The sequence below is a fragment of the Carex rostrata genome, chromosome 11 (assembly GCF_964058835.1).
Source record: "Carex rostrata chromosome 11, lpCarRost1.2, whole genome shotgun sequence".
Lineage (NCBI taxonomy): Eukaryota > Viridiplantae > Streptophyta > Magnoliopsida > Poales > Cyperaceae > Carex > Carex rostrata.
Window position 1 is genome coordinate 12,718,691 of NC_135928.1, and position 18,025 is coordinate 12,736,715.

At 32.2% G+C, this 18,025-nt stretch overlaps 2 protein-coding genes across 3 annotated transcripts; one reads left to right on the forward strand and one right to left on the reverse strand.

The window, feature by feature from the left end:
* Positions 1-702: 702 nt before the first annotated feature.
* On the reverse strand, positions 703-3,247 carry LOC144561378 (putative F-box protein At2g16290). The gene is made up of 2 exons (XM_078310343.1): positions 2,092-3,247; positions 703-1,003 (listed from the first exon to the last, which is right to left on the reverse strand). Exon 1 carries the CDS (start codon positions 3,179-3,181, stop codon positions 2,096-2,098), a length of 1,086 nt encoding a protein of 361 aa, XP_078166469.1. The 5' UTR covers positions 3,182-3,247; the 3' UTR covers positions 703-1,003; positions 2,092-2,095.
* An 11,184-nt stretch (positions 3,248-14,431) lies between these two features.
* On the forward strand, positions 14,432-17,294 carry LOC144562305 (IRK-interacting protein-like). 2 transcript variants are annotated; one of them, XM_078311506.1, is made up of 5 exons: positions 14,432-14,770; positions 14,864-14,958; positions 15,390-15,777; positions 16,102-16,418; positions 16,727-17,294. In XM_078311506.1, the coding sequence occupies exons 2-5, from the start codon at positions 14,905-14,907 to the stop codon at positions 17,138-17,140; spliced, it is 1,173 nt and encodes a 390-aa protein (XP_078167632.1). In that variant the 5' UTR covers positions 14,432-14,770; positions 14,864-14,904; the 3' UTR covers positions 17,141-17,294. The 2 variants fall into 2 exon arrangements, with proteins under 2 accessions (XP_078167632.1, XP_078167631.1); XM_078311505.1 differs by having other exon boundaries at positions 14,432-14,750.
* The last annotated feature ends 731 nt before the right edge of the window (positions 17,295-18,025 follow it).

The window sequence follows — 18,025 nt, forward strand, 5'->3', positions numbered from 1 at the left end:
TGTTTTTAGATGGTTCAGATTTACTAATTTTGTACCTATCTAAGAAAATAGTAAAAAAAATTCCTAAAAATATAAAATTTGGTCTCCAAACATATTTTAGTATGAAGGTTAGGTTGAGCGGTTCAGATCGACTGTTTGAACTTTGAAAATAATGAAGAGAGATAGAGGCATGATGGAGGCACATTTGAACCCTCCTCTTCTTTAAATATGTGTGCTGATAGTTGGGCCAATGATCTTTGGAACTAAAGAAATGCAATTAATGGGCCTGACAAATTATAAGCCTGATATAGGCCCTTAATTGCTCTGAGCCCATAATAGGCGGTTCCATCTCAAAAAAAGAAATTCGGGCTGAATAAAAATTAATCCAAAAGCAATCTAGTGACCTATTTTTTTTTTGGGAAAGTTAAGCATCCAAGAAGAATTGCATTTGGCATGATAATTGAAGCAATGGTCTGCTGAAGTACCAATTCAATAATTTGCTCTCCCATGTCAAAGAAAAACCAACAAGTAAACAAGGTGCGGAAGAACGATACTATCTCTCTGCTGTCATGTCCCACTGTCAGTGGAAGCACATGTGCGCTAGATGACCGGGCAAACCATTTTATATAAGCCTGGTATTCTGCCATAATACTTGGGCTGGCTTTAAGTCATATAAGCCTCTGCCATTTCATTTACGGCCTTTTTTCTAATTTAATATTTAAATTGTAACTCAAACTCAGCCACACCAGCCTCCCCATAGCAATATACTCTGGTTCTGATTTTAACATTACTACTCTATAACAAGCTTTTATCCATGCAAACATACAGTTGAACTAAATGAAAAACAAAGCAGAAAGTGAGAAGTCTAAACTATTACTGTTAAATACTATTTGCACACATCAAATAATTCCAACAACAAACAGGCTACAAGCCTACAACTATTTTTTTTTTCAGAATATATCTGCATGTTGTATTGAGCATTCCGCAATTCTAGTAGATAGGTGCCATTTTCCTTGCAAATTGTCTGCATAAACAAAGGTGAAAAAAATCAAGTTCAGCAAGAGAAATAAACAATGGAGACTAAAGTCCATTCTTCACAAAAGCATGAATCAGTAAACTGTACAGTAGCTTAAAAGGATCCAGAGTGGTATTTGAAACCAAATTCAGACTGACAAGTAGTTGTCATTAATTTGTCCGTTCTTCATCATGGCGGAGAAGTAAATAAAAATTGAGCAATGGCATGGTGAATGGTAATACATTGGAAAACTCATATTTTAATGTCACGGCGTCGTTAAAAACGGAAGTTTTAGTATCAAATGCAATCTTAAGAGATCACTTGTTATATGAAATACGAACTAGTGAAATCAGCTAATCCAAATGTGCATCCATGAAATGGGAGTAATTTTCCATTAGCCCTCCAACCATATTTAGATTTTTCCAGTTCTCCTTCAAATCAACATTTTATATTTCCTTCTCAATTTTTCTAACTCTTTCTTACTAATGGCTGATTTAATACTTGGCCAATTATCAAAATTTGATGCAAAATCTGCTCCCTCAAATCGGAGTCAAGTGTTGCAGCTTTCCATATAGGAGGATTCTTTGAGGACAAAGTACGATATAGTAAACTATCAAGGGAGAATATGATACTAAGTTCATGAGAAACACTACATTCATTATGTATTAAGGAGTAGGAGGGTATTCAAGAAGTCAATATTTTTATGAAATTGTGATGCCATTGCTGTAACCAAAATATATATTGCAGTAACAACTAAAAAATAGTGCTATAGTACTGAAGGATACTTCACTTTGGGATTCTTTAAATAAGAAAAGTGCTAAAATTACAGCACAAATTACTAAGTTCTCCAAACTTTGAGGTAAACAGTATTAGATTACAAACATTGAATACTCAAAAGACTAGAAACTAATACTTTAGATCACTTGTTCTTAGTGGTCTAATGCAAAGAAAACAGGAAATTCTTCAAATTTAACCATAGCATTGTCTAAATAAGATGTCCAATGCAAAGAAGGAAAACAGTATTGTACCAACAACCACAACCACAAGGACAAGTAATCATTAGTAAAAATAAATTAGGTATAGATGGTGATACTTACTTTGCTAGAGGCGTGGCACAAACCAGGAGTCTCCTTTCTTAAAAGGTGAGGGGACTTTCTCTGTCAGACCATCCTCTATGTTGTACTTGTACACGTTACAGGATTCAGAACTCAACCGGAGAAGACCATCAAAGTGACTTGTCAAGTAATAGATACAGTTTCCCATTAATTTGGTAGTCTCATTAGCAGTGATAGAGATACCATTGCGCCAGTCCAGGAACAATATTTGGTTACCAATGCTACTGGTCTTTACCCATCTATACTCATGATTTTCAACTCCGACATCAAGCTGATATATATCGAAGACAGCTAAACCAAGATCCAATTTTTTAACAACTCTCAAAATCTTTCCTGCCGACTCAACAAAGTACACACGGTCAGAACTGTAAAGGGTCTCAGGAGGTGGTACTGAGATAGAAGAGCCACCAGCAATATTAACAACCAGAGTATTGCCTGTTCCAGTTTCATTCATGTAGTAAATCCCCTTAAAGCATGCATGCCCCGAGTTTGATAAGAGATGGGGCGCTTCAACATAATCCCATTCCGAATTGCACGGTTGATAGAATCCAATTGTTTCTGGCAAACCATCATCCAGGAAAGAGAAAGCCATATGATTATCACTTCCCATTGGATCCGGACCCATACAAACCAGAAAAGTATGAAAATACCTCTCAAAATCAATAATCATCTCATCTTTCGTGAGTGGGTTAAGAAGAGAATATGTCGAATAGTCAGAATCTAAGTTGGCTGCATAGAGATAACCATGTGAAGGCCCAAACAGATACTTTCCACGAGATGGTGGACAATGAATGCTTCGAATTTTACCAGAGAAGAGCGAATAAAAGCGCAGATTTTCGCTGTCACTATTCTTTACATTATTTCTCTCTTCAAGAAGCCAAGGTATTTGAGAGGGCAAGTCGGAGATTGAGGTGGCGGTGCGCCATTTCTTGCAAACGGCACGAAAATAGATGAAATCGAAGATGTCGTGGAGCCTCTTCGAGATTGTTTGGAGGATATCAGGAGGGAGATCGGACCAATCTACCTGATTTCTCCCTTGGAGCTCGAAAGGGGGGCTTAGATCGGTGGCCATTGGAAATCGGAGATCGATTGGGATGGAAGGTCAGGGTTTCCCCTCGGTAAGTGGAGATGGAAAGTTTCTTTCTTTTTCTTGCTAAATTTATCACTGAAGGAGACTACTGAGTGAAGTGGAAACTGGAAAGGGCGAATATGCATTCTCTGAGATATCTCATATTTTGCGTGTTTTTATGGAATATCTGAACCTTTCAAATATCTTCTGAACGAATATCAAAGCACAAATAATACTGGCCCCTGCGGTATCCCGAATAGACACTGTTATTGAGATAATATTAGCCGTTTACTTCAATTTGTGTGATTCAAGTACCTGGGAGGATACGGATAAAGAGGAAAGGAGGTTCGGCTGAGGAGAAAAATGCACATGAGATTATGTGGGCTAATGGGCTCGGTGCGGATCAGTCTTGTTGGGTAATGTGGGCTAATGGGCTTAGTGCGGATCAGTCTTGTTGGGTAATGTGGCGTAACAAAATAAGGCCGGGCCATACCCACTAATTCAGTGACATGCATGCGTATAGGCGTATAGCTATTTTGATATCCGAAATTGGGCTGTGTTGGCATGGGATCCGTATCCTCCCAGGTACCTGACTCAACACAATTGAAACCAACGGGTCAGATTTACTCTCAGTCGGTCGGGATTCGGGATGACAGAATGGACAGTATTATTTGTGGTTTGAGATGCGTGCCAATCCATTTTCTAACCATCCGATTCAATTCTACTCAGTCAGGTAACCCGAGGGGATACGAATTCGTTGGCATGTGCGTCATATCCCTTCGATGAACTTTCTCCTTGTTTGAATATTTCTAAGTGCCACATTTTTCTAAAATTGAAACAAAATTATTATTATTAATAAGCAGAAAGAACGAAGGTTCTAAATAGCGATTATCGCATCATAACGGAAAGGTTAAAAAAAAAGGTATCGTGAATAACGTAGTTATACTGAAAACTATCCTACATAGCATTTTTTTTTTTCAAAAATTATATTTTATATTTTTACTAATTATCAATATTATCTAAAGTCTCATAAAGCAATAAATAGCACAAAAATAATTAAGGAATTATAATATTCATATTGAATCAGTACAAAGTTCAAATTGCTATTCAAAATATCTCTAATAATATCATAAACTATTTCTCTTTTTTCATTCAAAATAACCTAAACATCATGACATAAACTATATACTTTTTCTATTAAAAAAAAACCTAAGCATTATGAAATAAATTATCTATCTTTTTCTATTTAAAAGCAAAATCAATATGGACCATGAAAAGTTGAATTTTAAAATTAATTTTTAGTTGGATATATAAAAGCCTATGTAGCATATAGTGTGTAGCAGATAGTAGACCGCTATTACTGCTATAGCGGTCGTAGCTAGAATAACGTACTTTTATCTCATAACTTAGCGTTCAAGATCCACAAACACTATAGCACTACTATAGCATGCTATTTAGAACACTGAAAAGAACAGATTCCGAAAATAACATGCTAGGAAACATCCTGACACAATGACACAATTCTATTACAAATTTACAGTTGACACAGCTATTGAGCTATATGGCGATCTTCTTTTCATGTCAAATGTTGTTTCATTTTCAACTCTATCAGCAAGTATTATTACTATAATTTGTATTACTACTATTGTTTCCATATATTGCAATTAGTGAAGATATATTATAAGAGAACAAAAAAATTTTATACAAAATGATATATTTTAATAAAAAAAAATTAGAGACAAATAAACATAAATTTATTGTTTTCATACATTTTCATAAAAAAAATCTCAAACAGTTTGACATTTAAAAGACAAGTAAAATTCCTTAAAAGATATAAAAAATAGAAAAAAAAAATGACGCAATGACCAATTATTTATCAATCAATTCAAAAATTCCTTAAATAACATTTGAAGCATAGAAATAAATCAGAACTAGTCAGAAAAGTGATACAATTTACATGTGATGAGTACATGTCTAAATAAATTTAGACTTCTATATATACGTAAAAGAATATCAAAAAAATATATAAAATCATAATATTTAATTAGAGAGCTAATATTCAATCCAAAATTTCATTTTTAATCAAAATCATTGGCGGCTACTTGCTTAATATAATTATACATTTAAAAATTTCTAGTTTTGCCATTAATTACTTTTAGTACTATGTTAATTATTAAGGGTCATGTATGGATGCTGGGAATACATGACATCCACAACATTTTATGGATGTTGGAGCGTACAAAAAAAATGTTTGCAAAATGATAATGTTTTTATGGTTGTGAGGAATTAGTAGCATGTTGTTTAGATTTTATAATTTCGATCAAATTGAATCATATGTCTAAATTAGTATTGTTTGTACCTTTGATAAAAAGTTCGAATAATATGGGGCTGATCTTCATATATACTAGTGAATTGGTTACACAAAGGAATTCGAATAAGAAGAGGGTTTATATGCCTCATATTTTTCATGTTTCATCATGTCTCGCATCTTATATATATGTTTTTATAATTCAAAGAGTCGATCCAAACTGTTCGATACAATCTCCATATTAAAATATACTTAGAGAACAAATGTTATATTTTTTTAATCTTTTTAATATTTTTTTTAGATATGTGTAAAATCATTGTTTATTGACCATCCAAAAAATAGTGATCATTTGGACTTATCTCAAAACTAATAAATAAATTCTAAAAATATAAAATTTGATCTCCAAGTATATTTTAGTTTAAATATCCTGTTGAGCTATTTGAGTCGACTCTCTGAACTTTAAAAATAGACTTAAGATATGAAGCAAGATGAAGCATAAAAACATGAGTCATTTGAACTCTCTCTTCAACAATAATGCCCAATTCAATTGAAAAACATGACGTCACTTCTGTTATTTTCACGTCGTGACGATTTGTTTTAGATTCCATGCACTTCTCTATCTTTCTTCTAGCACCTTGTTAATACTATCATTTCTCGGTTACAGCTATTCATTATTCCAAATGTATAATCCAAACAACAATTCTATTAATCTGAATAACACCATTTTCATACTAATATGAAAATCGCTATTATTTTTATATTCTCATCTACTAATTATAAATTTCACTATTCTGATTATTCTAGCTCTCATCCAAACATGCGTTTATATTGATTGGAAGGCGATCGTCAAGCCAATTTCGATAAAAAAAAATAGTAACTCTAGGAGGGACACATAATCAGCCACAGAGTTGATTAGCTTTTTTTTTTTTTTTTTTTTTTTTTTTCTTTCTTTAAAGTAAATTAAAAATTATAGTTATCCTCATTGTTCTGAAAAAAAAAAATGGTACAAGAAAATTGACCTATCCAACAGAACATCAAAAATTTTCCAAGCAAGGTATTTCACTGAATAAACTACAACTATAGAGAATTATTGGATTCACAGTGCTTAATTAATTCTCTTTGTTTCTTTCTTTTCCTTTTTTATTCTTTTTGGAACTATTTCTGGATAATTTTTGTGCTTCACTCCAAAAAGGCATATTGATAGTGTTAGTTCGGGTATAACTGGTAATTTCACTTGATGGTTTCATACTTGATTGGTGTGTGCAGAGGTAGAGTTAGATTTTCGAACTACAAAAGTAAATTTTTTATCAAGATTAATTATATATATATTTTGCAAAATATAAGATCCATTGGACGATAATATGATATTTTATTCTAAATTGCACACACAAAGATTCTTTCTTCTTACATCCGTCCATGTGTGTGATTTAGGGAAATAAATCTGCTGTGATCCATAGGAATTGCAGGACCCTGTTATTTCAAATCCAAGCTTTCATTTGTTTTGAGATTCGTGCATGAACACAACTTTATTGAGATTCGTGCATTTAAAAAATTGAAAGGGTTTGATTTGAAATAACGGGGACCTGCAATTCCTTTGGATCGCAGCAGATTTATTTCCATGATTTAGGTGGTATATTGTAATAGGTTGGATTTCTTGAATATATTGACAAATGACAATATGTTTTTAAGTTAATTTTCAAACAATTCAAAAAAAAAAAATTATAGACATCTTGTTAGGATTACCGATTAGTTGTGTATCACATTTCATTTTATTTAATTGTCATTCCATGTTTAATTACATTTCACTAGATATATATAGCCTGTTGTAGTTGTAAATTGTTTGATCAAATAGTAAAACTACAATAAATTTCATCATTTTTAATGTGTATTATATAATATAATATAAATCCCATTTTTATAGATCAGATTTTAAAATTTTGAATATTTTATGTATTATTATTTATTACTGAAATTATTAGCTAGGTTAATGTGTTGTTATTGGATGTCTCTACCTAATATAATTGCCTAGGTACATATTTTTTCATGAGTTGGACTATGGTGTTCTCTTATACATTAAATTGCAAACCGTTAGATTTGAAGTCAAATAGTTGATCTAAAAGGCTCAACATCTTCTCCATATCAATATGTGCTTGCAGACCAAATTTTATATTTTTTGAAAATCATTGTTTTTCATAAATTTGTGGACCATAGAAAAACAGTTAATTTCAAAAATTCTAAAAAAATAACAAATAATTTTCAAAAAAATGTAAAATATGATCTCCAAATATATTTTAATATGGATATCAAATTGAATAGTTTGGATCGGTTGTTTTGAAGTCAAAATCAACAATTTATAGTCAAATGTATAAGAGAGTCTATACATTGCAATGCACCACAACCCAACTCTTTTTTCACATTCTTTTATATCGGCTATTTTTCCGAAATTTTTATTTCTACCATAATAAAAAATAAACCAAAACACTCAGTTTTGAAGGCATTTGAAAACTACCCAGGCTGTAGGGACATTGTGCGGCCAAAGACTGAGAGCTGCCTAATAATTATGCAGCCCTAAACAGATCTGTGGGTCACATGCAGCCCTACTACTACTTTGAATGCACAAATTCCAAAGCTTTCGAATTCTAAAGTCTTATGTGTACATACCAAAAAAGAAAAAGAAAAAGAAAAACAATGGGTCGCAGAGGTATTGTGCAGTCTTTAGATTGGAGTTGCAGAGTCATTGTGCGGCTCCTGATCTTATTCAAAACAACCTGAGTAGTTTTTGAATTCCACTAAAACTGTGGGCGTTTTTTTTTTTTTTTTAATTATGGTAGAAATAAAAATTTCGTCTGTTTATTAGTTGAATCTGGGGAATAAATAGTTAGGTTAGGATATAAATTGGAGCACCTACGTTTGGGCACTGAATCTACGACGATATAGTGACATATTAATGCTTTGGCCTTTGGGTGCTACTCTGCAATTATTTTGCAATCGCAAGTATTAAAATGCAAACAACCATAGCAACTTTATTTTGTCATCTTTCATTAATTTTTTTGAGAAAAAATAGGAGTCATATTCATATTTAATTGGTGATAGCGCTACAAGGATTTTTTGAGGACAAAAGTCATCATTCATTAATTTAACATACCTAAAATTTTAATTTTTTTTATCCATAAAAATTATTAAATTCAGACATACAAAAATAGAAAGAGTGTGTTGTTTCCAACAAATATAAAAATATTTGACTCATTGAGTCCGATCCAAAATATATAGATCTGACTCAATAGTCTAGATCCAAATATTATGCTTTTTTGGAATCATCTGTGAAGTAGAGCTTGATTTTTCTCGAATCCGACGATCCGAATCCAAACTAAAAAAAAGGAAAAGAAAAAAAAAATGGATCTGAATCATTGAATCCGATCCATAATATTTGGATCAGACTCAATGAACCAGCTCTTTCTATATTTATTGAAAACAAAACACTTTTTCTATTTTCATACGTTTGATTTTAATAATTTCTACAGATAAAAAAATTTCTAATTTTTTTCATGCGTTACTTAAGGTACAAAGTGTATGTCTTAATTATTAAACTCCAAGCAAATAAAGTGCTCATAATAAACCTTTACTTTAGAAAAAGTATTTAGCTTGTCAGGCAACATAATTTTTTTTAAGTTAGACGTTGAGCCATTCAACTTATTCATCCTACGTAATTGACAATTGTTAAGTGTCAATTTGATACTCTAAGATGTCAATTAAGTGTACAAAAATGTCAACATAATTAAATAAACCAAACTAATGGCCTGGACATTTTTGGAGCATGAATACTCAAAAATGTCAATTTAGATATAAATGCTAAAGCAATTGTTTTGAATAAATTTGGAGCAAACGGGTGTCCGGTTGACACGAATCGTGTCATGTGGTGAGCGAAAGGATATATATATTTATTTTTATTTGATAAAAAAATAGGAAATGCTAGCGCTCCACATAAATCTGTTCGTTTGAGTTCGCTGCACTATTTATAAATATCATTTACATTTACATTAAACTTGTATATAGTTCGCACTAGAGGTGGAGGCTGACATTGAAGTAACGGGGATAAAAAAAAATATAAAGGTAAAATGCTTCAAGAACTCAAGTTGTACACATTGTACAATAGTCTAACTAGTTTTTCTTTAAAAAAAAAAAAAATGAGAATCAAGCATATAATATTGAGTTTGGCTAGTATAACATCAGTGTCATTTCAGTCTATATAACACAAACTCTAAAATCTATCAAATCGACTTCGAACGACTAATCAAAATCGTTCAAACTGATTTATTTTATGAGTGATGCGTTTACATGCAATTTTTTTTTTATATTTTTGAGTTATTTTAGTATCAAATCAAGCGGTAAAAATATTGAAAAATTAATGTATTAAAATTAACTTAAAAATTCACACATTTGACCGCTTGACTTGACACTAAATAAATTTGAAAAGTTATAAATTTTGCATGTAAACGCACAACTAATGAAGTAGATGGGTTTGAACGGTTTGGATTCACCGTTTGAAGTTGATTTGATAGGTTTTAGAGTTGGTGTTATATAGATTGAAATAACACTGATGTTATACTAGCCAAAATTTATAGTATTTTTATAAAAAATATGAAAGTCAATTTATAATGTTCATACCATTTTACTATAATTATATAACAAAATCATATAACAATCATTAGTTTTAAAAAAAATAAAAAGGTTAATTGACCCTCATTTACTCCATATCTCTTTGCGTCTGGTTCGCACCAATAAAAGAATGATATATTGTAATGATGTGGTGGCACATTGTTGGTCGAGGAATCGAATCCAATAATTCCTTGTACCTCTCAAAAAGTTACTCTTAACTAAGTTTGATCAATAAAAACACTTTCTAATTGTTGTCGAATTTAATTTAAAAAAACTGATTTTTTTTTTATATTTTCTTAACAATTACCAAGTTAAACCGCTAATATAAGTAAGAAAAATGATGTTCGTATAAGTTTTTTTTTTTTTTTTTTTTCGAGGATTAGATCCCCGATTTTTTTATATATATCCAAAAATTAAACCAAATTACAAAAAATAACCGAAGCACCGTTGAATTTCGATTATTACCCAATCCGGTTATCCAATAACCGGATTTGATAGAAATGTTCGGTTATCCACTCCCCGGACTCAAAATGCACAAATCCGGTTAATGGTTAACCGGATTTGTGCATTTTGCTTTTTTTTTGTATTAAAATATTAGAAATATTGAATATATTTCTTTGAAAATAGATAGAATACAATATAATTTGATTTATTAGAAAGACTGCAACAAATAACCCGGATCAATATTTTTCAGATCGGATTTTTCGCGGCTGTAAGAAAAATTAATATATTTCTTTATGTGTTATTGGAAAAAAAATAAAAATAATTAGATTCTGAGTTATTGATCCCGGTTCAAAAGTCACTTTTAGGTAATTCAGAAAATATTGTGATCCTTCTAGTACATTTAATTTATAAAAAGTTGTATCTATTTTTGAAAAAAATCAAAAACTTTAATTTATTTAATTATTATTTTTCAAAAAGAATTCTCAAAATAGATACAACTTTTTATAAATTAATTGTACTAGAAAGGTCACAATATTTTCTGGAATACCTAGAAGTGACTTTTGAACCGGGATCAATAACTCAGAATCTAATTATTTTTATTTTTTTCCAATAACACATAAAGAAATATATTAATTTTTCTTACAGCCGCAAAAAATCCGATCTGAAAAATATTGATCCGGGTTATTTGTTACAGTCTTTCTAATAAATCAAATTATATTGTATTCTATCTATTTTCAAAGAAATATATTTAATATTTCTAATATTTTAATACAAAAAATAAAAAATAAAAATATTTCTGTTTTCAAAAAAAAAGAAAAAAAAAAGAAAAGGCAAAATGCACAAATCCGGTTAACCATTAACCGGATTTGTGCATTTTGAGTCCGGGGAGTGGGTAACCGGACATTTCTATCAAATCCGGTTATTGGATAACCGGATTGGGTAATAATCGAAATTCAACGGTGCTTCGGTTATTTTTTGTAATTTGATTTAATTTTTGGATATATATAAAAAAATCGGATTAGATCCACTATATTTGAAAAGAAAACGAAACAATCAGGGATTTCAATTGACTATAAATGTTGCCTTTTGGCCGTTCAAATATGCATAAAGTGTTATGCTTATTGTTAGAAATGAACATTATTTTAGTGAGATTAATGATAATCTAATTAATATATCACTGACTAAAGGGTGGCCATTATTTTCAAATTGTGATGTGAGTGAGGCTATGATAATTTGCATATTGCGGATCTATGAATTCATATCTTTATTTCTAAAGTTGAGTAAGACTTAGATACTATAAATAGCATAAGGTCTTTTGTGCTATTAGTTATAAACTTCATATAACTTGTAGAATACTAATTTTTACTATTTTTAGAATTTTTTACTATTTTTTATAATTTATGAAAAATAACAAAAAATAGCTTACAAATAAAAGAAAATTGTCAATGTTTTAGGTCATTTTTTTGCCATCTTTCATAAATCATAAAAAATATTTTTTTTTTCATAAAATAGTAAAAATTGATATTTTACAAGTTCATTATATAACCAATTTACTAAACTACTTAGATCGAAGTTTAAAATTTATACAATAAGTTTTTGAGGCCATAACACGGAAGGCCTTATGCTATCCATAGCACCTAAGCCTTACTCTTTAAAGTTTAGATAGTCGATCTAAACTGTTAAACATGATCTACATATGAAAAGATACTTTTAAACAAAATTTTACATTTTTAGATTTTTTTACTTTTTTTAGATAGTTAAAAAAATGTATGATTTCAGATGGTCCATATATAATTTTAAAATTAGGTCTGTAAGTATATTTTAATATGAAGAGAATATTGTATGGTTCATATCGATTGTTTAGGCTTTCAAGACAAAAATACAAGTCCATAATGTGACCCGCTATATAATATATGCATATTACCATAAACTCACTCTTGTGATATTGTACAAAGTGATGTAACAAACTAAATTTAGAAGCACCAAAATTAAGATTCTAAATAGCACGCTATAGTATTTTTGGACCATAAAAGCTATCACACTAGCGTGCTATAGCAGCACAATATGGATACAACGCTATTTTTTCAGTCGTTCCGTTATGACGCAATAAACGCTATTTAAACCTTTGACTAAAACCAATATGTTATTCTTAAGATAAAATATATATACTTCAACTAGCATCACATGAGTACTACTTTGGGGAGTTATAAGACATAACGGCTCCTAACGATGTATTAGAAAAAAATTAACTTATCATTTTCATTATTTATGAACAAGAAAAAAAAATCTGTACACATTGTAATCAGTCAGTAATGAAACAATGACTGGTGTCATTAATACAACTTATTTATTGCTAGATGAGGACATGACAAACATTCTTGTCCAAACAAATTCAAATTACTGTGCATCACTAATGAGGTATTCGAATTTAATTCTCTCGCTATCAAACTGCACATCCAGCCTTGCTACATGTATATAGCCCCAGAGGTGTTCATGAAACGTTTAATATATTACGGAGAATAGGTTGAGTGTTATAGTATGTTAATTTTTTAGTAAGGCTTCGGTGCTATTGGATAGCATAATGTCATCCATGCTGCGATCTGAAAAATTTATCGTATAAATTTCAGACTTCAATTTAAGTAACTCAATAAATTAGTTATATAATAAATTTATAGAATACTAACTTTTACTATTTTTGAAACTTTTTTAACTATTTTTTATGAAAGATGGCAAAAAATGGTCTAAAATATTGTTATATATATATATAGGTTTTGGCTAATATGCTACGGGTAGCTAAGAGGCCTCCGTGCTACGGCTCGGATTTCGAGTTTTCAAAATCCTAACGGTCGATCCGAACCGTTCATCTTGTTCTTCATATTAATATGTGCTTGGAAACCAAATTTTACATTTTTATGAATTTTTTTACTATTTATTAAGTCACTTTGAAAACCGCTGATCCAACGGTAGTTTCTGGTTTTACTGTTGGGTTAAGCCACCGTTGGATCAGGGGTTTTCAAAGTGGCTTAATAAATAGTAAAAAAATTCATAAAAATGTAAAATTTGGTCTCCAAGCACATATTAATATGGAGAACAAGATGAACGGTTCGGATCGACCGTTAGGATTTTGAAAACTCGAAATCCGAGCCGTAGCACGGAGGCCTCTTAGCTACCCATAGCACCGTAGCCACGTCCTATATATATATATTTTTTTTTTAGACCACTTTTAGCTATCTTTCATAAATTATAAAAAATAGTAAAATTTTTTCTAAAATAGCAAATCGAAGTTTAAAGTTTATACGATAGGTTTTTGAGACCGTATCACGGATGACCTTATGCTATCCATAGCATCCAAGCCTTGCTCTTCATTTTTTATGGGTTCAATCAGTGGCGAAATTAGAAAATCTTGATAAGGACAAGAATTTTAACATACAAAGTTTTCACATTTACAAAATAAATATTTAAATGCTAGACTACAAGTAAACATTTGATATTTTATGGATATTTTTCGAATAAAAAATCATAATTAGATTATTGGATGATTATACAGATAAGAAATGTTTATACATATTATGTTATAAAGTATTTGACAAAAACAAATTCATATTTAACAAAATTGTAGTTAATTTGGTTATAATTATGTATATAGTTATGAACTTATATATGATGGGATTAATTTGTGCAACATATGTATATACATGAGGATAATTCATAAAAAAACGGAGAGGATGAGGATGGAGCTAGCAGTTCACAACTCCCTTGTGTGCCTATTTATCACAACTCACCAAAAAATTCAACTACTAGAATCAATGCGCTTAATTTCATGCTCACGCTCGAATGGCCATTTCCCTTATTATATTGACCATTGCAACCATGCTCGTAATTATGGACCGCCAAATGCCAAAATTAATATGCTGATAATGATAGCATCAAATATTATTGCCAAAAATATTGCAATTATATCCACACGTCAAAGAATTCATATCAGAGCAGAGCATATTATCTGCATATTCTAGGATAGTCATAGCAGAGAGAGAGAGAGAGAGAGGAACCAAAGATGTTCTTCTTTTCCAAGAAAGTTGCAATTTATCTTGCTACTGTCATGAATTGCTCAGTATCCCCTGATCTGGATCCATTGTTTGTTCTGGTTTGAGTTAGCAATTACAGGTTTCATTTCTCTTTCTCAGGTTTCTTGCAGATTTTACTTGGTTTTCTTCCTTTGTTGTGAGTTGTATGTTATATATAGCGGAATTCATTCATTTTCAATAAATTGTTTGCAGCAAAAATTTCAGAAAACCAAATAGAGAGAAGCAACCTGTCAATGGCATCTTCTTCTCCCTTCGCCGATTTCCTTCACAATTCTCATTCCAATCATGTAAGTAAAGTAGATGAAGATCAAATACTTCCCTTTTTTTCGCATGTTCTTTCTTTCTTCTTTTTTCCTTTTTCTTTTCTTCCTAGTTCTATACTTAGAAAAACGAAAATGATTAATCTGAAAACAATAATTAACACAGTATATATTTAATAGTACCTACCTATCTGTACAGTTGAGTTAGTACTATGGTACATGCCTCATGGATCTATACTGAATTTACAAAGTCAACTAAAAATTCTTTTATACTAATATAGTAATACTGGTATGGTACCATACTATAATTATAATCAATGCTTTACTGGTACATAACATCTATATTAAACAAATTCATGAAGATTAAAATATTTTTTTTTTTTTTTTTAGTTTTATGTTCTTTTCTACCAGTCTAATTTCTTGAATTTCAAATTCAAAATATCTTCTTTGGATTATAGAGACGCAAATCCGAAGAATTAACAGAAGAGAACAAAGAAAAAAGGCTCCAAGTGAGAATGACCCCGGGTAGAACCACCATAACTCCTACAAAAGAGGTTTCTGCTCATGGGCCCCACCATTACACAGAGCCGCTTCCACCACTGCCGCCGCCAGTGCCTCAAAGAAAACAAAAGTTGAACAGCCGATCCATTTCATGTGTTGACTGCCGTCCATCAGTCGTGCCTTTAGAAAAGAGCATTGATCGTCAGAGTCGTCGTCACTCAACCTCTGATACCAATGACGAATGGCGATTTGTTGCCACTGAGCTCTCCAAGAAGCTTTTAGCGACTGCTCGGAAGCGGGACGAGGCGGTGGTCGAAGCCTCCCGCCTCAAACAAACGATCTCAGGTGCTTTATTTTCTACAACTGAATACTATTACTATTTTACTATTATTGCTGCTTGCTTGTCAATTGTAAATATAAAAGGTTGTAACCTAGAAGAAAACTGGTAATTGGAAAAGGTTAATTTTCTTGAATTAGTCCAAACTTGTGGAACATGGTTATGTATTTGCATTCACAATTTGAAAATTTGAATTGACCCATATGAATTTTTTTTTTATGTGAATTTTCCTTCATTAATCTGTTTTCAAAGTTAGCAATTCTCCTTTTTCTTGCGAATACTAATTAAAGAATGCTTTTAGTGCTAAACATAATATATATGTTATATTCTAGAGCTCCGAAGAGAGCTGGCTGCCCGGAATGACGTGCCAAGCACCGTTGGTTCATTGTCAACTGAACGATTTCTTCGATCGGTCTCAGCGGCCAGGTCAGCTGTCAGGATGCTTGCACGTACACTCACGGGTCATGTAAGACCGTATATTAGCTCTTCACTTCTGCTTCCTCACCATATGGAGGCATTATTGAACCGGATTTTTTATTCCGGGTTTGAATTGACAGATGAAGATGAGATGCAAATTGCTGACCCATCTGCCCGCTGTAAGTTGAATCAGTCAGAGTTTGGGTCAGTGCAAGCGCTTAATTGGGACCAGGTATAATTGAATCATTATTATTATATTTATTAATTGGGACCAGGTATTGAATCTTGAAGAGTTAGTAATTGGAATGAAATTCTAACCTGAATCATAGCCAACACAAGTAATTCAATTCATCATGTAGTTCCTAAAATTGAATTTTCAATAACATTTCAAAATTCTTGCTCAATCAGTAATCAAAATCCTTTATATATTACAACTTATATTCAATTCAGAGCTGAAACTTCATGAAATACCAGTACTTTACAATCCATATCCAATTCAAAAGTGGTTCAATTTGAAGCTACCTCTCTTTTCAACTCCAGGTCCTCACCAAAGGGACACGTCACTACAGCGATAGGCTAAGCCGGTTTTGTGACAGACGGATGAGCGATGTGGTGGGGTCAATTGGGTGGGCTCCACGCGTTTGGCCAGAACACATCCTTCGTACATTCTTTAGTGCTGCCAAGTCGGCATGGGCTGTCAGGCTCCTCGCACGGTCAGTCCACCCGTCGGTACCCATATTGCGGATTGATCAGGGCACGAGTTTCAACTCGCAGTTCATGGAAGACATTGCGATGGATGAAACGGAATTTACGCAACCGGTTACTGTTAAATTATTGGTTGTTCCAGGATTTCATATATACACATCCAATTCTTGTGTGGTCAAGTGCAAGGTTTTGTGTGAAAAGAGCAGAAGTATGGTTGTAGATAATTCTCAAAGGAAAAATGGAAAGTAGTTAAATTTATGATGTGCAAGGATTGGAAAGGAGTGTTAGACTTTATATGCATTTAATGTGAGGACCAAGAATTATAAAAGGAAGAGAGGTAGACTTGTCATTTTCCTTTTATTTATATTATGGTGATGATTTAGTTTACAATTTGCAGTTAACACATCTGATTGGTTCCAATACGTTATCTAATTTGAAGTTTAAAATTTAGACTTACCATTAGTTTCCAATACGACATGTTGACAAAAATATTAATAACTATTCGCTTATCTATTTCAAAAAACTAAAATAAAACTATTCACTCATCTATCCGAAATTTTTATTTCTACCATTCTCTAAAAAAAATAAACAAAAAAACCCTGATTTATGAATAATTTTAATTCTACACTGGCCGCAGTATGCCGATGTGATGCAGCCCTAGTCAGGGAGTCCGCACTATGCACTCCGCACTGGCATTCTGCGGCCCTATTCAATTTTTCTTAAAAAGCTTTTTAAAACTTTGGAATTTGTGCTTTGGAAATTATGCGCCACAATTTTTTTTAATGTGAATCACGGTGAATGAGTGGAACTTTGTAAAAGCTCTCAATTAGAAAACCCTAGCCGCCTCTGCCATCTTCTTCCTTTTATCTCGCACCGCAAGCCTCCTCAGCCCCGTCCTCGCCTCCCGCTCCCCCTAAGGGGGAGCGGGGAATCCGCACCGATAACCTTCTCCTCTTTCTCCTCTTCTTCTCTGCCTTCTCCATTCCCTCCTCCGCCCTCTCCCACTCTCATCCACCTCGCTTTCTCTTCAAAAAATCATAGCCGCCAGCAAGCGCTACTCGTTCCTGCCCCCTACCCTAGCACCTATCCGTCGGAAGAAGAGAAAGTTGACGATAATAGCCATAGTCGTCATCT